The 20,745-nt window shown below is 37.6% G+C and overlaps 1 protein-coding gene across 22 annotated transcripts in view; it reads right to left on the reverse strand.

The window, feature by feature from the left end:
* MPDZ (multiple PDZ domain crumbs cell polarity complex component) overlaps nucleotides 1–20,745 on the reverse strand; it is a 98,991-nt gene that overhangs the window by 72,008 nt on the left and 6,238 nt on the right. For 19 of the 22 annotated variants that reach the window (XM_039355227.1, XM_039355233.1, XM_039355236.1 and 16 more), the window contains exons 2-8: nucleotides 17,603–17,669; nucleotides 15,534–15,700; nucleotides 8,379–8,600; nucleotides 7,589–7,728; nucleotides 4,921–5,134; nucleotides 3,082–3,210; nucleotides 1,654–1,860 (exon numbers count right to left, since the gene is read on the reverse strand). In XM_039355227.1, the coding sequence (XP_039211161.1) occupies nucleotides 1,654–1,860; nucleotides 3,082–3,210; nucleotides 4,921–5,134; nucleotides 7,589–7,728; nucleotides 8,379–8,600; nucleotides 15,534–15,700; nucleotides 17,603–17,618 (1,095 nt within the window). In that variant the 5' untranslated portion in view covers nucleotides 17,619–17,669. Of the gene's footprint in view, nucleotides 1–1,653; nucleotides 1,861–3,081; nucleotides 3,211–4,920; nucleotides 5,135–7,588; nucleotides 7,729–8,254; nucleotides 8,323–8,378; nucleotides 8,601–15,533; nucleotides 15,701–17,602; nucleotides 17,670–18,258; nucleotides 19,348–20,745 lie in introns of those variants that run through there. The other 3 variants (XM_039355231.1, XM_039355228.1, XM_039355248.1) reach the window with 3 other exon arrangements.

Consider the following 20,745-nt stretch of genomic DNA (forward strand, 5'->3'; position numbering starts at 1 on the left):
GATAAAGTCTATCAATGTCACTGCGTGGATGAAGGGCATGATTCATTGTCATTATTTTTCTGGTCTGCCTATCCATTTCTTTTAGTTCTGCTTGAGTCCAGTCCACTATTCCAGCTGTGTACCTAATGACTGGGATTGCCCAGGTGTTGATTGCCTTTATGGTATTTCCTCCATTGAGTTTGGATTTTAAGATCTTCTTCACTCTCTTGATGTATTCACCTCTAATCTTTTTCTTGACTTCAGTGTACTTGATGTTGTCAGCTTGAAGGATACCCAAGTATTTGTAGTACTCTTCCTCATCCAGACTCTTAATGTTATTTTCGTGGGGCATCTTGATTCCTTCAGTTTTCATTATTTTTCCTTGTTTGATAGTAAGTGTGGCACATTTGTCCAAGCCAAACTCCATTACAATATCTTGGTTATATATACGGACAGTGTTGAGCAGCGATTCTATTTCAGATGATGTTTTTCCATACAGCTTCAGATCATCATTATTATTATTATTATTATTATTATTATTATTATTATTATTATTATTATTATTCAAATCCATTCTTCCTGAACTCTGCAGTAAAAAAGACTGTAAAATAAAAAAGGGGTATAAATTATGCTTCTGACAGAAAGACATGAACACATACTGTATTTTCCGGCGTATAAGACGACTCGGCGTATAAGACAACCCTCAACTTCGGAGACAATTTGCATGCTTTAGAAAGTCGTCTTATACGCTGGAAACTACCGTAATTTCTGGTGTATAAGACGACTCGGCGTATAAGACGACCCCGACTTCAGAGACGATTTGCATGCTTTAGAAAGTCGTCTTATACGCTGGAAAATACGGTATTTCTGCAGAAGTATAATTTTTACCTTATCTCCTTTACTTTGCTGTCGCTCTTTCAAGCACTTCATTCTGCTGAATATAATCCAGTTAGCTGAAGCTTCCTGCTGAACTGTGTTTACATTCTTAAGACACTAAAACTTGCTTCGTTGATACAGAAATATGTTGGCACTTGCACCTCCTGATCTGTGTTTTCACACAGCAACTCCCTACTTTAGCTTTTATTTTGTACATTACTAGCCACACATTCATCCTTGGCATATTTTCAAAATGTTGGAAGGAAAGAGTTACTGGGTGAGATTGGGGGGGGGGGTTTATACAAATGTGATTAAATAAATAATAAAGAACACAGGAGGTTTTTGGTAAACGAGGTTACTTGCAAAGAGATTCTTTTTCATGCAGCAGCAGAACACAGCGAAGAAAATAAAACACCAGCCCAAACAAAGAACACTATGAAATAAAGAGGGCAGCTGGGTAGCTGCCACCTAGCTAGCAAGTTGTGGCAATTGACTTAGGTGAAGAGCTACAGCTGGGCACTGGTTGGCACAGAGAGGTGCCCAGCGGTGGATGCTAGGGAGGAAGAAAGTAGAAGAAGAAGAATCCAGATGAACCCAAAGGGCTGTGGCAGAGCAAAGGGAAAATGCTATGACACAGTTAAGCTGCTATTAGAGAGCTATTCAAGTGGCACATTGAAATTAGCAGGTTAGCGATGATAGGCAGGCAGGCAGGCAGGAAGTCTGACTGTGAATAAGCATTATGAATCTCTGTCTACTGTCAGTCCTATTTCTTTAACATCAGTTACATGTTGTTATTACCTTGTTCTCCATCATACACGTTTGCACTGGTGTACCCAAAGGAGCTGCTGTTGATGGAGTGGCTTCCTCAATTAGACCTCTGGCTATCACCAACTTGACTCGGTTTCCACACTGCCTCAGGACTTGTGCCACCTGCTCACCGCTGATTCCGGTCAAGTCTGTATCACCAATTTTCAAAATATGGTCTCCACTGCACAATCTACCATGCTAGACGAGCAAACATTCAATTGTTTTAGAAACTACACACAGAGGTGTCTTAGAAAAATGCAAGAGTTTTACCTATAGCCTATTTTAGTTTTGGAGTTTTTTTGTTTTGTTTTGTTTTGTTTTGCTTTTCATACTTGCTTTAATAGACAGTGTTACTTTAACCTTTTATCATATGCTGTTTATATGACCCCTGATAAAAAGTCAATGTATTTTAAATCAATAAATGTGTCAAAATGTTTTATGGTTCTAAGTAATATGTTTAGCATTGCTTATGTTCAAAAGTTATGCATCATTTATTGTTTTTATTCTTGTTTATTATCATACCTACTGAAAAGACACACCTAAATTTAGCATAGTTTTCCCCCCAAAATGAAGAATGGACAGAAAAACATTGAAAACATAAAAATGCCCTGTACAAAATCCCTCATTCCCACCTTAACAGCCTAGGATTACCAAATTTACCTGAAACCAACCAAGTCAATTCCATTCCATTGTCAATAAATTTGTTCACGCAACTCATGTGTATATGCATAATCACTCTGGCCAGAAACCATAGCCAAAAAAGGGAGGGGCAAGGGAGGGGCAAGGGTAGGACACCCCAGCATGGCAACCTAATTATTAAATCAAAAATTACTGTCTAAAATTGCTTGTAAACATCTCCATTTAGAAAATGGATTTATCTCCTATCTGCTTATCCACATCTTTATTATTCTCATATATACACCTCTCCTTTAAACAGAATCACAGAGGAGGAAGAAAACAAGGTGGGGATGGCAAGGCTGGAAGAAAAGGGGATTGTTTTCCATGTGTGAAGGGCGAATGTGTGTAGTTTAAGTTCTGCTGTCACATCTGCCTCACCCAGAGTAAAGACTGTGTTCAAAAATATCTCAAATACAGGGATAAAAAAAGTTCTCCATAAAGGAACTCCACTACCTGCTTTTCTGTGGTTCACGTTCTCAGACGAAACCAGCTTCTTATTTCCTTAGAAAAAAATAATTACTGATAGCGGTTCAGAAGCAAAGCTTAGCATTATAAATTTGGCTGGGGTATCAAACCATGGCTATGGGGATCATTTGTTGGCAAAAGATAACATTCAAGATGTTTTCCCTCGCTGAATATTAGCATTCCATTCTTTCTATTTCAAGTAAATAAAGGTATTTATTAAATGGTAATGAGTACTTATCATGCAGTAACTCTATTAAAGAAGAATATATTGTGTACCCGATCAGCTACTCCGCCTGGAAGGATGGTTTTAACTATCACTCCAGTTGATTTTCCTCCTACTATTCCAAATCCCAGACCGGATCCATCGTTCACCAACTCAATGGTCTCCACATGCTGCCAATGTACCTTTAAAGCAAATCTTACCATTAGTTTGCTTTTAAAGCAACCTCTAAAGCTATTCCATCAGGTTTATATTTTCGCCATATACAGTATTCTCTTTTATATAACTATTCCAAACAATGTTCATGAATCATCAAAAGGACCATTTTGTGTTCTATATTTTGAGTGGTTTTACTAGCAAATTACAGTGTTTAACACCTTAGTGAATAAATTATTTTGGACATGAACGATAAAAACCTTATGCTTGCTTTCCCCAGGTATTCATTCATTCAGGTGCACTCACTGAGCGCAACTCATTTCTACTCAACTCATATAAAGTGTGGTGATTCCATACCATGCATAAAATGATAAATCTGATACACAGGAAGGGTTTGGCTTAACTCTCTCAATGGGCATCAGACTGAGGTGCTCATTACTGTTTTTGTCTTCCCTCACCCCTCCTCAATCTGCATCATGAAGGCCCTTCCTTATTATCCGGCTTCCATCAAAGGACACTGCTTATCATTTAGGACATAAGTATATTAAAAACAGCCTTGCGGACTTAAGCCAAGGACTCTCTTAATCCAACATTTTGCTCACACAATGGCCAACCAGATGCCCCTTGGATGCTCACAGGTAGTAGATAAAAGCATATCATTTTCCCATCATTGTTCCCCTGAAAATGTGTTTCAGAGGTAAGCTCTGGTTTGACTGGAGCAGGAGTGTCAAACTCAATTTCATTGAGGGCCGCATCAGCATTGTGGTTGCCCTCAGGGGGCCAGGTGGGTGTGGCCAGGGTGGGTGCAGCCTACTAGGTGGGCATGGCCAGCTCTACATCACTTGCGTTAAGGGTGCCTGTGGGGTCCTGGGCAGGAGTGGGACAGATCTGAGGGTCTCTGGCAGAAGGGGGTGGGACCAGGGCAAGTGCCAAGGCATGGTCCACTGGAGGAGCCTCACTGTTCCTCTCAGGCCATGCAGGGGAGTGTTTGGTGGTGCAGGCTGCCTGGAGCCCTGGGCAGCAGAGGTCAAATGCCCAGCCTGGCCCTTGAGCACCCGCGGCACCAAGCCCAGCCCCACTTTCTCAAGGCTGCTGCTCAAGGTTCTCCTGGTTTCTCGCTGTTTCCAGATAGTCTTGAGGAGCTAAGACTGAATGTGTTTCAGCATAGATGGCCACCACAAAATTGTACACTGGCTCCCAGCTGGCCTGGGCCAGGGCCAAGGCAGAGGGGGCTGTTCCCTCACTGTTTCCAGGATGGCTTCACGGGCCACATGAAACCACTTTGCAGGCCACATCTGCCCCCCGGGCCTTGTGTTTGACATGTCTGGACTAGAGGAACCAATGAGTACTCAAGACTAATAGTCCTGTCACCCAATTTGCTTTTAAAGCCATTAGTAAGTTTTGTGGCAATTAAGTCCACAGGTTTATAATGTGCTAAGAACTGATGGAGAGACATTTTATACAATACAGAATGCCTTACGTACATGATACAGTCTCATGTGCATCACCACCAAATTGGATTTTTGGTAGCTGAAGCATAAGTTATAGTGTACATTAAAACTGTTTGAACTATTTCCTGCACTCTTTTCTATACAATGAAAACAGAACTGTGAGTGTAAGAGGCTTTCTATGGAATTGCAACTTTACACAATGGCTAACATTCAGCAACATGTTGCAGAGACCTACACCAACCTAAACCACAAGAAAAAAAGACAAACTTGTTTTCAGTGTCTACTCACAGGATTTGAATTGGCTGAAATTGTGCTAGCAGCTGACGGAGATCGAGAAATTACAGGGCTGATGAGCTGAGGCAAAGAGCCCCTCGCCACAACTAGCTGGACACTATCTTTGGCTTTCTGTAGGATGCTGATAGCCTGTTGATGTGTTATGGTCTGATCAAGGGCTTGCCCATTAATAGCAAGAATTTGATCTGCTTCCTGCAATCTGCCATCCCTGTTGTGGTCAAATAAAAAGCAAACATTATAATAAGCACCGTCACTGGTATCGCTATCGTTATTTGACAGCTTCTCCAAAGTACTGTAGTTGTTTTTTTAATCCAGTTTTTTTATTTCTCCCAATGCACATTTTTGTTTTTAGAAAAAGGTTTCCTTGCAGTTTTGCTACAGGCATCTTTTCTGGTCCCTTCTTGAAGAGCTTCCTTTGAAGCTGATCCACAGACCCTGTCTCCCAACTTCACCCCAGAGCTACTTTCTCCCTTCTTGCACCACAATCCGAAACTAAGCATGTTATATGTCGGTTGCTTCCAGCTTGGTTTGCTATTGCCTGGGAACTTTATTCTTAACTGTGAACCTCCTGGGTAAAGACACCAAGGGTTTTGCTATATTCACCCTGAAAAGTATTGAATATTCATCAACCCACAGTTTACTTACCAAACGTATTCATAAATGGGGGAGGAGAAACTATCAAACAACAACAACCAGAAAAGGATCCTAATTACAAAGGCCATTTTACAAAATGGACTCACACTTTAACTAAGGAGAGTATTTTTTTCCCTCATATAATCACATGTAGTAACGCTTTCTCAAACTTCTATCAAAGTAGTCTGAGGAAAAAGCAGCTATGGATCTCAACTGTACTAATACGTTACAATTAGTAAAAGAAGTCAATCTATATACTAGTGATATAGATTTTTTTAACATACCGACTTAATTTAGACTCAGACCCAGAATATTATGGTATTCAGATAACATTTCTCAATATTTTTGTTAGTTCCTAGCCAAAAAAAAAAATCTATGTACTGTATCAGAAAAATGAGTGTATAAAAATGTTGATATTACAGAAAGTTGTCAGTGAAAATAAACACTTTTGCATGATTAAATATTTAGTCCGATGTAGATTTTTTTAAAACAGACTTCCTAAGTAAAACTGAACTAGATCAGAGAAAGACTGATTGGCAATACTTAAAGTCAAATTTTATCTGTATAAAACATATTGAGCATAAACAAATTGAAATAAGCCTTCCTTTCAACCCAAATTTTTATTTATGTTATCTGTTGTTTATAAAGTTTGTATACTGCAATGAAAGTCAAATGTTTGCAAATCTGTGCATTTTTTTTCAGCAGAATATTACATAAAACAGGCATAGCATCCAGACTGGATTAACGTACATATTTACCTCCCAAAAGAGAGTTGGCTACCCTAGAGAATGTCAACAGCCAACTGCTTACCAATACAACGAGGGAAGGGAAACAAACAAGCACATCACCTCCCTTAATCCCATGATGCATGTCCAAACTTGGTCTGCTGAGCAGGAGGAAGACAGAGGTTTTGTGCCCTTTGTGCATGCTCCTGGGTCCTGCCGATGTTGAGATTTATGATAAGTTTAAATGCAATGAGTATTCAAAAGCACTCTGAAAATTCTAAATTCACCAGGATGAAAGAGCACATAAAGAATGTAGAAAAGCTGTTATGAATGTAGAAGAGCTGTGGTGATTCAGTGGTTAGAATGTAGTATTGCAGGCTAACTCACTGCTCACTGCCAAGAGTTTGATCCTGACCGCTCAAAGTTGACTCAGCCTTCCCTCCTTCTGAGGTGGGTAAAATTAGGATTCAGATTGTTGGGGGCAATGTGCTGACTCTGCAAATCACTTAGAGAGGGCTGTAGAGCACTGTGAAGCAGTATTTAAGTCTAAGTGCTATTGCTTTGTACATGCATACCTAACCTTTGCAAGCTTTTTCCCTGAAGATTTTCAATTATGCTAAAGTGCTTTGGTTTGATTGGTTGGTTGCTTCAATGTTGGCTTTAATGGAATTTTTGATTATGAATGCATCCAAAAAACCAAAAAGAATACCTTAGTTGGTTGGCACGCTGAGTATTTGATGCTCAGCACTGCATACTGTGCATTTAAAGAGAGAAAGAGAGAGACCATACCATACTAGTAACCTCTCATCAAATTTCTTTCCATAAAGATATACTTAAATTTAAGGAAGACAATAAGGATAGGGATAAAACAAATGCTTCAAATAAATAAAGTAAATAAATAAAGTCTCTCCCCTCCCACACTCCAAATTCTTCCCCAAAGTTGGCTAATTGCTGACATTCAGCAGAGTCCTAACTATTCTTGTGAATCTTGGATTAAAAAAAGAAAAGAATTATTTCCTATGGCTGACACCCTCAAAAGTGTATTGAGGCTTTTTTTTTTAAATGACAAACTGGTTCAAGATTTGTTTCGTTAAAATGTATGCAACTCAAAATGTTTTGTGGAACATTCTAGGGAGACGTTGTCCTTCGAGCTCAAACCAAACACATTTATCAATTCGTACATTTCATAAAAATAATTATTTAAAGCATACATTTCAAAATTTAAACACTGTTTATGTTTACAATCCAGCTGAAAGCTGCCATTTATACATCTCTTTCATTGTATAGCTTACAGGCACTCTCACCTTTGTGCCACGCTTCCATCTTGAATCTCCTGCACAAATATACCAAGTTCACCTCTATATTCACTCTTCAAGCCAACTACGCTAAAACCAAGACCACCACTTGGAGATTTTACAAGTTCTATCATCTCAACAGGTCGACCCTAGTAGCAAAAACAAGGGGGAAAAGCCACTTTGAAATAAACTCAAAAACACTCTGATTCCAAAAGATTCACTTAATATTTGTATATTAATAAAGAAAGAAAACAATCAAGCAACGCACATCCAGTAGAGACATTAAAATGTGTCTTTGACAAGCACTATGGTTAAAAAAAACAGGATCATTAATTGTTTGGAAATCCTACATGGGTATAGGAAATTCTTGACTATAAATGGTTATCTTCTATGGTGACAGGAGAAGGTAATGTCAACTCACTCAATCCTGCTGCCCCTGCAGATTTTATTTTATTTATTTATTTATTTATTAAATGTTATGCCACCCATCTCCCCTATAGGGTGACAGATGGAAACACTACCCCTGATTTTAATCACATACGAAGAGAACTTGAGTTTCATATTTAATAATAGAGAAAATTGTTGTTAACCCAAGAGAAGAAATGAAAGTCTTTGAAAAAAATCAATTAGATGTTCCCAATCATTTAGCCGAGATTTAATTTAAATAAAATTTACCTGTGCCATATTTCTGATCAGTAATTCAAATTCATCGCTTGCAGGCTTCCCATTAATCTGAGGTGTGATCGACAATTAGATGTTCCCAATCATTTAACCAAGATTTAATTTAAATAAAATTTACCTGTGCCATATTTCTGATCAGTAATTCAAATTCATCGCTTGCAGGCTTCCCATTAATCTGAGGCGTGATCGACTGGAGAACAATTCCTAGCCCACTAGAAGGGCTACTGTTCTCTTGAGCCATCAAGTAGGAGTCATTGTGTAGTGAGGCGCCCACAACACTACCATGAGGGGAAAGCTGTAGGTGCTCACCAGATGAGGAGATGGAAGGTGCAAGGTTTACCTGAAAGTTGTTTATAACATTTTTTTAAAATTTAAGAGCACAAAAAATACAGTTACAGTACAAAAAAACAAAACCGACAAAAACAATAGCCCATGGAAAATATGTCATGGCACTGAAATCATAAAAATAAATATTACTGTAAACATAGGTAACATTAAGAGTAAACAATCCTTTACATTTAATTATTTTATAGGAAGATCAATAAGGAATTACATATTTCCTTCCATGTCAGGGATAGTTCGGTTACATACAGCTACAAGACCCAACTACAGCCTCAAAATAGCACGAAATAACAATAACGTATACAGGTGGTCTTCAACTTAGGACCACAACCGAGCCCAAAATGTATGTTCTTAAGCAAGACAGTTAAGTCTTCCCCATTTTAGGATTTTTTTTTTTTTGCCACAGTTATTAAGTGAATCACGGCAGTTGTTAAATTAGTAACGTCGTGGTTAAATGAATCTGGATTCCGCGTTGACTTTGCTTGTCAGAAAGTTGCAAAAGGTGGTCATGTGATCCTGGGACACTATAATACATGCCAGTTGCCAAGGGTCTGAATTTTGATCATGTGACCATGGAGTTGCTGCAACACTTGTGTGAAAACCAGTCACCTCACTTTTTTCACTTGCCAATGTAACTTCAAAGGATCACTAAACGAACGGCTATAACTCGAGGACTACCTGTCATCTAACCCATTCTTTTTCCTTTCTAAAAGCTTCATCTTTTGACTGCATTTGTCCCACTGCTTTTAGCAAGACAAATTATGTGCTGAAATGAGTAAGATTTAGAATGTTTAACTGAGCAATACCAATGATATTGGAGACTATCGTATCAGAAAAAAGATCAAAACCAATAAAATATCTGTGTTGATAGATCATGCAGTCTGGGGAGATCTTCTGGCTGCATTTCTCATCAGACAGACTAATTTGTTAAGAAGCAAGTCAGGCTTCATGCTTTTATAATGTATTGTCCTTGAAGTTCATCTAACAGATTATTCTCTACTCTCTTGGAAGACACAATATAAAGAAAGAAACTGATTTAGCAAGAAACACTGCTGTCTCTCAAAAATTGAAAAGGTAAAGGGAAGGCTTCCTGCTGTAACTTGATATTGGTTACGAAAAAAAAGAACAGAATCTTAATTCATATTCATTCCATTCAAAATTGTTAGGATTTAATTAGGTTTTTAAAAGGCTTTCGTACACAATATAGCAGACTTTTGATGTATTACTGACTACTAATTCATCTATACTAATTGATAGTGGCACTCCACTCTAATAATCATCCTTTTTAAACCTAATTAAAGAAAATGACTTGCATGTACAAAAAAGGATTGATTAGGCATGAAAGATAATATCAGACAAAGTGGCTTGATAGCTCCTACTCAATTTTGCAGCTAGGGAAGATGGCCTACAATAATTGAAACAGAAAGTGGCTTTTATTGATTTATGGGTTATCTTAAAAAATAATCTACCTGTGAAAAGCCAAATCATCAGAAATCCCAAATAAAAAAAATGTTTCTTAGTCGTGATAGAGAAATACTTGAGATCTTACAAGGAGGATCTTCAGGATCACAAGAAGAACAAATCATTTAAAACTAAACAAGATAAAATCCCACCAATTCATTGCAAGCATTAATGATTAAATGTAACTTCAGATATTTGGGCACCCAACACAAAGAAGAATGTGATGCTTTGAAAAATCCAAGCAAGTCAAAAAAAAAAAAAGGCCAACAGAAGTCAAGATAGCCATTATCAATGTTGACAGAAGGTTGAACTTACAAGATCTCAAGTATGGAAGGTATTTTGTTTTGTTACTTTAAGTCAATCTTGACTTCTGACAATTGCCTGGAAAAGTCCCTGCACTTTTCTTGGCAATGTTTTTCTCATGTGGTTTACCATTGCTCTTTTTTTAGGGCTAAGAGAAAGTGATTGGCCCAAAGTCATACAGCTGACTTTGTGCCTATGGGACAACTAGAACTCAGTCTTCCAGTTCACAGCCTGGTGTCTTTAACTAAACTTAAATATATCATCAACAGCATCAGCATCACTTTTCATCAAATTGGATCTCATAGAAAATGTTACTGACAAATACTGTATTGGGGAAACGCTACCTGCTGGGCCAGGAAGAGCCAGAAGCAATGGAATGAATGAACAACAGCAAAAATCTACATTACAAATACAGTATAAATTTGCAATCATTTAATATAGCTATAGTGTAACAGCTTAATATCACAGAGAAAAATATTCTTGTGCAAAATATGCTTACTGATTTGCTACATTTTCTCTAACATATTCTGGGAGGATCCAGGTACAATAAAATCAATGACTATTATGTCCTACTGATTTCCGTGCGTCAACATAAACTATAACTAGATCCATTGCATTCTATGAACCTTATTTCCTCAATTGCCTTCCAAGGGCACCTAAGCTAAGAATTAGCCCTTCAAGTGTAGTTCACAGTTTCTAATCCTAAAGTAGTCACGAGCTTTTACAGCTGTATGAAGACAAAGAACCACAGGTAGTCCTTGGTTAACACTGGTAATAAGGACCAAAATTTCAGCCACTAAGCTATGCAGTTGTAAAGCAAGATGTCATGTGACATTGCATAAAAACGACAATCTTGACACTTCACATTTCTGTCATTAAGCAAAGATTGTGAATCATTGAGTCACTGAGAACCTCCTTGCAATTTCCAGCTGGCTTCCAACAAACAAAGTCAGTGGAAAGCTGGCAGGAAGTTGCACGTTCCAGGTGGCTCACAAGCTGGCCAGGGGACAGGTAAGATGCGGAAGGGTTACCTTCACTAACACTAGAACCAACTGCTTGGTGCTGTAGTGTTTACGTTTTGTAGGTCTTTCACTACAATTATTTCTTGGAGAAGAACAATATCAATCGTGTGACTACAATATTTCTGCATATATAATACAGGCCAAGGAATTCACTGTTAAAAAAGTACACAAATAGGACCAAACATGGTTCGTTGATACAGTAATATTTCCACTTTTTTTGCAAAACTGAATTCAAATGCACATTTCCACAAATGTGGAAGTCACCGCCTTCAATTGGATGGAAATGTTTCTTGGTCTTGTGTATATATAATAGCCAATTGTGGTGCTATTTAAAGATGCACTGGAGTGTTTTCATCTTACTATTAGAACTGAGGGGTTCTTGGTGCTTTCTGAGTTTGGTTGTCTTCTTGCAGACGTTTCGTTACTCAAACTAGGTAACATCATCAGTGCTGTTGTTGCTGCTGCTGCTGCTGAGCACTGATGATGTCATCTCGTTTGGATAATGAAAGAGCCGAGGTGGCGCAGCAGTTAGAGTGCAGTACTGTAGGCCACTTTAGCTGACTGTGTTCAGCAGGTCAGCGGTTCAAATCTCACCAGCTCAAGGTTGACTCAGCCTTCCATCCTTCCGAGGTAGGTAAAATGAGGACCCAGATTGTTGGGGGCAATGTAAAATATATATACATTGCTTACTGGTGTACACCGCTTAGAGAGTGCTTGCACTTAAAGCAGTATATAAGTCTCATAAATAAATAAATAAATAAATAAACAAACAAACAAACTTCCGCAAGAAGACAATCAAGCTCAGAGACAATCAAGGAGCCCTTATTTCACCTCTGAGCTACAAATATTCTCCTTTATTGACACTATTAGAACATTTGTATGACAGTCCTTATCACTAGGCCTACTCTGCTTTTGGAATATGATTTTAATAGCACAATAATAATAATTTAAGGATCTTTGCCAAAAAAAAAATGCTTTACACTTATAAGTCATTTTTTTTTCATTTCATATGACCTGTTTCTCTGCTCAGTAATTCAGCTACCATAATTCCATCAAGAGGTAGGTAGCAAAGCGATTATGTATGCTCCATATAAAAGAAGCGTTGCTTCGTTCTATAAATTGCCTTATGCTAATTTGCTACAATCGCCTTTTTTTTCCTTTACTGTATTTTAACATCTGCAATATTGGCATTATTTGGAAGGAAACAAATAGAAGTAGTCGCTGATGCCACTATATATGATAAAAACATACATTTTGGCATTACATTTAAACTTTCATGGCAATCAGATGACACTTCAGTACTTAGTTTGTAATTTATTTATTTTTTAAAAAATCTACCTCAATTGCATTTACATTATGTAAGCAGTTTAGGCTAAAAAAAAATCGAAGTTGGTGGCATTTGTTTTTTAAATTCTGAGCTTTAGTTGCACAAAGAGGGAAAGAGAAAACATAGGGTAGGAAGAAAGATCACATTTACACTTTCTTACCATATATGACAGACATTGAAGGCTTTGTAGAGCATTCAATTATACAAAGACATGCAACTTCAGATTTCTAATAACTGCATTCCATTCACTTCAGCACATTCTAGGTAGGCGTTGCAGCCACACTATTATGTGAAGAACAGGAATTCAGATTAGCTTTCTTTTTCTCCTTCTCCCCAGTGTGTTTTCTTTCACAATTTCAGTGCTAATTTTAACATCCTCATAGCTGATATAAGGTCAAAATTTAAACTATTAGCTAAGCCATTATGTTTTAAAATGTTGGAGGACTAAATCCAATGGCACTGACTCTTTGGTACTTTATGACCTATTGTCCTGTAGGAATCAGTAGAGTATGAAGAGTTAATTATTTAATGTGTGCCCTCTTTGTCTATCATTCCCCCCTACCCTCTGTTTTTTGAACTTGCTAATCTGAGCTCACACCTTTCTGCCTTTGCTTCCCTGGAAGACACACAAGTTCCTTTGATTCCTCTCTGGAGGATTCAGTTAGTTAGGTGCTAGATTGTCTATCCATATATTGTGTTTCCTATAAATAAATCTCCTTTCTGTTATAAAACCTGCTTGGTAATCATTGCTCAGGTCAAATTCCTGCTCTCAGGAATGCTCATATGTCCACAAAGAATACTTCAAGCTCCATTTAAAAAAAAAAAAAAAGTTCAGCACTTTTGCTCTTTTAATTTGTTGCCTAAAGTTTTTGGAATAATTCCATTGAAAGGTATTAAATATATTTATAGATATTTATAAATCACTGTTTACTACAATACACACAATCTGCAACAACTTTCCCTTCTTAAGACTCTTTCCTGTCTTTGTGGTGTGTGGCCAAGAGAAGAAATTTGGAAGATTTTACTTCTCCTTTTAATTAAAGTTTGCCACATGACCTGGATTTGTGGCTGACAATAAGCACCATTAACTTCAACATGTCACGTTTGGTCCTAGTTTACACAAATCACTAAGGCGCAAGAGGTTTGGCTTTTGGCTTTGCATGAAGTATTAACTCACTCAAAAACCACCATATAATTAACATGCGGAATTCATTACCACAAGTTGTCAGGGCCACAAACTTGAGCAGCATTAAAATGAGATTAGATGCATTTACAGAGAACATAATCTCTAGTCTTGAAGACTCAGGGTTACCTCCAACTCAAGGGCAGCATGACTGCTAATGTCACCTGAAGGGAAACAATGGCAAGGGAGGATCCTATCTCAATCACCTGCTCTTGAGTTGGCCACTGTGAAAAACAAAATCCTGGATTAAAGAAAGGTCTTGGCCTGACTGAGCAAGACCATTTTTGTGTTTGATTAATATGCAAAGCATGTCCCTTCTTCAACACACCTTGATTTTAAAAATTGGCTTATTGATATACAAATCAAACTCATAAAACATGAATTATATGAACTACATTAATGATAATTTGCACTGCACCCAAACATAAAAGGCAAAAGTTTCCAATTGTCATTCTAATAAAAGAAGGAAACTGAACAATTATATAAACAGAGAGCAAGCTCCACTCCCTTTTAGTATTGATGGTATTACCTAGTTAGATAATGAAACGTCTGCAAGAAAACAACCAAGCTCAGAGCGCACCAAGAACCCCAGGAAACAATTAATGATACAAGCTCATAGCTCTCTGCAATTTGTTTCTATACATACTAGCCAACCACATTTTAGCTTGGTGTGTTATGTGAATCCAGCCCATCTGGTTACTTTACACTTCTGTATGTCATGCAATCCCAGAAAATGTGGGCAACTGAGAAAGCCATGTTTAAATTAACCATATGTATCATATCATGAAAGCATAGCCACTCTCTACAAAGATATGGTTACTTTTATCTCTTTATATGGCAAGGAGACAAACATTTGCCAGATCACTACAGAGGAAACTAAAGACAGGAAAAACAAAGGCAGAACAAAGCAATCAAAGTTATTATTTGCCATCACCATTTTGGTCTAGCAAGACTATATTCTGTCTGATTCAGAGATATGTTATCCATGAGTGGAGTAATCATGGCTTAGAACATAATCCATGCATAGGTTCAGAAAACTATGATGTATGTACTTGGTTATTTAATGTATGCTCTACTCAGCAGTAGCAAACAATAAAATCTACAGATACTCAACTTCAAATGGCTTTTTTCTGATTTCGGATTGTTAACCAATCATACCCTACGCTTTTGCTAATTCATCCATTCTACCAAGCCAAATGCTGTCTGAATTAAGCTTGTGAATATGATCCTATGCAAGTTTAATCAGCAGTGTTATTTTCAACAAGGCTAACTTCTTATGATGTGTTTTAAGAATATTATTTTTATCTTTTTAAAAACATGTTGCGTTTAGCAAAACAGCCTGATAATTAATAAGGTTATCCTCATTTTAGTAGAAGCACTATCTTTAATCATGGTACATTATGAATGCATATTAACATAAGCAACATTTATATTGTAAAATACCCATCTGTTCCCTTTTAAAAAATGCTAACCATGCTGAATTTACAGAAGCTCAATAGAGTTCACTACCAAATGCAACGTTTTGTTTAAGCGTTCAACATACATGTGTTAATTATTCAGAGAGTCATCATATGAAAAGGTCTGGCAAAGGTTTATCGGCATTTTCTTTTGTCCCTTCTGATGATCCTGTCCTACCTGATCTCGTGACTGCGGAAGGGAAGCTTGTAGGTTTAGGATCTGATTGAATAAAGGACTCTGCAGTACTGATTTTAGTAAACTTAATTTCTCCTCATTTCCTGAATCACCCCGTTCTCGTAATTTTGCCTGCAGGCGTTCTACTGCCTGGAGGGCTCGGTGAATATCTGAAAAAAAACAACAACATTTAACTGTGACATGCTATCTTCACCACGTTTAAACACTACATGGTAGAAATCATTACATATAAAAATGATAACCCAAACTCCCAAGGTGCTCAGACAAGTTGAAAAAAATTTGGGAGATAAATTCCATAAATTGTGATCATTGCCCAAAGCCTAGAGACAATACATTAAATGATTGTTTACATGACTGCTTTAAATTATAGTGAAAACCAAACAAAATCGAAAGGAAGACAGCCTTAAGCCTCAAACACAGGGTCTTAAGTTTGTTCTGTTTGTAACCCAACTCAATTTGATTCTTTTGCATTCCAATATCATCTAGGACAATGGTGGCGAACTTATGGCACGGGTACCAGAGGCGGCACTCAGAGCCCTCTTTGTGGGCACGCGCACCGTCGCTCCAGTCCTAGGCCTTCAACTGAGTTTTATAAAACCTTTTCGCTTTAGGCCTCCGCCACCATGTGCAAAAAAAAAAAAAGGTTCAGTCAATTTCAACTTCTCGTGGGAAAAAAAAAGATCTTGCAAAGTTGGAATTCACTGATTGAACTTTTTAGTCCCACCCACTCTGCCGTTACCACCGCAGCCACGCACAACCAATGGGCCACACCCACCCAGCACCCGACAATGCATAAGTGGGTTTTGGGTTGCAGTTTGGGCACTCAGTCTCTAAAAGGTTCACCATCACTGATCTAGGATGATTTTGGGTGATATTTTGCATCAGGAGAACATTAGAGACAATATCAGGCAAGAGGGAGGAGATCTGCTGTAAATCAGAATATGCATACAGCAGCAACATCTGGAGAATGATGAAAGCAGCCCTAGAGAATCACAAAATAAGTCCTGGCTTTTTTTGTACACTCACAATAATTTTGTACTCCAATGCAAAAGGGATGTGGTTTATATTGTGATGCTGCTTTTATCCATTTAATTTATGCAATTAATTACATTAATGCAAATGCAACCCACACCCAAGCTGCTAAAGGTGTCTATGCATGCATGGATCAATGCCCAATCCCATATAGAATTGTTCATGCGGTTAAATAAATAATCTCTAATATGTTATCATAACCCACAAGTGAGGACTTAAGAGGGAGACAAATGATGAGTCATTTGTGACAATGGCATCACACTAATAGGGGACTGGAAGCTAAAACTTGTAAGGAACAGTTGCTGGAATTGAGATGTCTAATTTAATGAAGAGAAGGATGAGGGGTGACATGATAGCAGTGTTCCAATATCTCAGGGGCTGCCACAAAGAAGACAGAGTCAAGCTTTTCTCCTAAGTACCTGAAGGCAAGATAAGAAGCAATGGGTGGAAACTAACCAAACAGAGAAGCAACATAGAACTAAAGAAAAATTTTCTGACAGTTAGAACAATTAATCAGTGGAACGACCTTCCTCCAGAAGCTGTGAATGCCCAAAACTAGAAGTTTTTAAGAAGAGACTGGACAGCCATTTGTCTGAAATGGTATAGGGTTGCCTGAGCAGGGGGTTGGACTAAATGACCTCCAAGGTCCCTTCCAACTTTATATTACTACTATTATTATTATTATTATTATTATTATTATTATTACCCCCATCACCACCACCAGGATTTACATTCAGGACCCAAATACATCAGTTTCTGTCACAGTGATTTGCTGTGAACCCTGTGCATACTCTCTGCTTTTCCTCCTTTGGACTCCCACCCCCGCCCACCACACAAACACATCAATGATTTATTTTTTGAGAAATACTCCCATTTATCTTCTGTTAGAAAGATCAATAGTTAAATTAACATGATTCTTCAACATGAGACTGTAACTGCTGGAATTAAGTATATACTAATTAATAAACTATATTAAATACATTTAGTATTTCTAAATGAACTTTATTGCTATATCTTACCAATTGTTTCCAACATGACTTTTACTTAATTTCCACTTCACCAGATGTTAATTAATATAAGGTCTTCCTAAAAAAGAATTGGGAGAAAGGAGATGAACAATTTTAAATAAATATTATAGAAACAAACTCAATTCTATTGATCACTCTAAAAAAATATCCAAGACTGAAAGGAATCCATTGCAATTACAAGTCAATTTTAATTCTGGTAGAAATACATTATAAGTAAAAACTTCATCACAATACAGTAAACTACATAAAACTTTATTCCCAAAGTATGCACTTTTTTGGTGCCAGCAATGTCACTGTTATTTAAAACACATTGTTAAAGCTTTAACAATGGCTCCTGTTTAATCATATTATATGAAACAGTATCTGGTATTAATGTAAATGCAGTTTCTGGATTCCTCTATGAGGTAAAGAGATATAGAGAAAGAAAGATGTTAAGAAAACAGGGCTGGAAAGCTATGTACCATAGTTACTTTTCCTGAATCTCAGTCTCTGTGCAAGATTTTTTAAAACATTGTTGCTATTTTTCAGAAAAATATTAGTGATCCAAAGAAAACATAAATCCCATTAACATCTGAAACTATGATACACTTATGAGAAACAAACTAAACGTTAAAATGTTATCATCAAGATAAAGCATGTTTTCGTACCAAGAGGCTCTTAGCCCAGAACAGCTGTCAGCCTTTAGTTGACTAATCCCCTGGATTTTAAAGGCCTGTTATCTACCACATACTATTTTAACTATTTTACTACACACTCATCATTTCATCAAAAAGGTAACATGTACCACTAATCTCTTCTACCAGCTATAAGACTTCTCTGCAGATATAATCTCCAATGAAAAGTTTCATGCATTCATCAACAGTCCCATTTCATAAATCTTTTTTAGATAAATACCTCAGAAACTATAAGCTCATAGCATCAGATTAACCAACATGCAATGCCAAAGATAGCCAGTTCCATAATAAGCTTTACCTCAGAGCTGTTAGTGACTTTCAAGGCTTGCTAAAGCTAACACTGATATCCAGGCCAAGATGTTCATTGGATATTACAAAAGAGCAGCTTCTCCTCATGAGGTAAGTAGGGAAGCTTCTTGCACGTGCTAATTTTACAAGAGCTAGGAAATGCTGGGAAAACAAATTTCTAATTTGTTCCTACTAATATCTATGTATGTATGTATGTATGTATGTATTTTATATCACTGCCTGTCTCACATATGTGACTCTAGGCGACTTACAATAAAATGCAAAACATGAAAACCCATAACAGCCAAGCATCATTCAACCAATTAACTACATAGGCACAAAACCCTGATGGAAGGTCAGCAGGGATGGGACCAATCTCATCTCAAGAGGGATGATGTTTCAAAGGGCAGGTGTGAAGGCAGAAAAGGCTTTGCTTCTTAGCCCTGACAGCTGGCATTTCTTAGCCAATGGTACCCAAAGGATGGTACTCCTGCCAAGTTGGGTAAGATGGGATGAGACAATTGGGGAGAGACAGTCAGGAAGTCCCAAGCCATTAAGAGTTTTAAAGATAATAATTAGTGCCTTGAATTATACCAGAAACATAATGGAAGCCAATGCAGCTCGCAGAGTAATGGTGTCACGTGTACCACATAAATAGCACTAGTTTGTGACAGATAAAAAGAGCCGAGGTGGTGCAGCAGTTAGAGTGCAGTACTGCAGGCCACTTTAGCTGACTGTGTTCAGCAGGTCAGCGGTTCAAATCTCACCGGCTCAAGGTTGACTCAGCCTTCCATCCTTCCGGGGTAGGTAAAATGAGGACCCAGATTGTTGGGGGAAATGTAAAATATATATATACATTGCTTACTGGTGTACACCGCTTAGAGAGTGCTTGCACTTAAAGTGGTATATAAGTCTCATAAATAAATAAATAAATACCAGAAAACAGTGAATATTTAACACTTGTTTGGTATCATTTTCATTGGTTATTGATTTGTATCTAACCAAGTCCTTAGGTGAGGTCTTACTATGACCTCAGCCATGACTATCATGGAAAACTGTCACATTAAGACAGGTGTTTCTCTACTCGCACCACTTAGCAACTGAGGCCATCATCCATAATTTACACAGCCAAGATCTGTAAGGCCAACTCACAAGTCTTAATTATTTGTGCTTTTTTATCCAACTTGCTGCCTCAGGAAATAAATGGGGCTCGATCAATATATTTCTTTCACCATCAGAAAATTACATTTGCACTGTATTGTTTTCATAAAAAGTTCTGAAACTTCAGCTTCTGGATGATTCAGTTCTGGGCCTGTTAAATTTGCACTTTTATGGCTTATGTGAACATAAGTAGGTATGAGCACAATTATATGTTATTATTTGATTTAAAATATGCTCATTCTCTTCAGCTAAAAATATTGTGTTTGTAATTCAATGAAAATATGAGTAAAAGTATGAATTTTTTTTAGAAGTATTTGTTTTGCATTTGCAATCTAGAGAAAACTTATATACATACAAGTGATAACACAAAATTACTTTTAAGTATTTATTTGTTTAAAGAACTAATACAGCTGTTCCACTCACAACTTGCAACTCTGGGCAAAAAAACTATACATAAATTAAAGAAACAATTAAATCAAATGTTAAATGCAACACAAAACCAATATAACAAAACATGATTAATACACAGCCACGGCAAATGCCACTTCCTAAAACAAAATGGGCTCTTTCACTATCTTGCTCCAACGCACAGGAAACAAACCAGGTCTTCTCAACTTAACAAAAGGTTCATGGACTCATTCCAAAGGGCAGGCACAGCAACAGAGAAGGCCTATCTCCTAGACCAAGGTTCCCAACCCTGGTCTGTGGACCGGCACTGGTCTGCAGCATGCCAGAAACCAGCACATGCAAACAAGCAAAGCCCATCTGCAGGATGCAGGCAACACATGAAACCACGCCTCCAATCCGTGGAAAAACCTCTCTATGGAATCGGTCCCTAGTGCCCAAATGGTTGGGGACTGCTGCCCTAGACTCAAGGCTACACTGCTTTAAAAATATACTTTGAGCATGTCCACAACGATGAGTTGTGACCTGGATCTAGCAAAAGGACCTCATCCCTATCCTTGAATAGGGCTTTCAAGAGGCACCATCTGATGGAGCTCTTCAATGAAT

This window comes from Crotalus tigris, unplaced genomic scaffold (assembly GCF_016545835.1).
Source record: "Crotalus tigris isolate CLP2741 ecotype Arizona unplaced genomic scaffold, ASM1654583v1 scf7180000018649.364394, whole genome shotgun sequence".
In the NCBI taxonomy this organism is placed as follows: domain Eukaryota; kingdom Metazoa; phylum Chordata; class Lepidosauria; order Squamata; family Viperidae; genus Crotalus; species Crotalus tigris.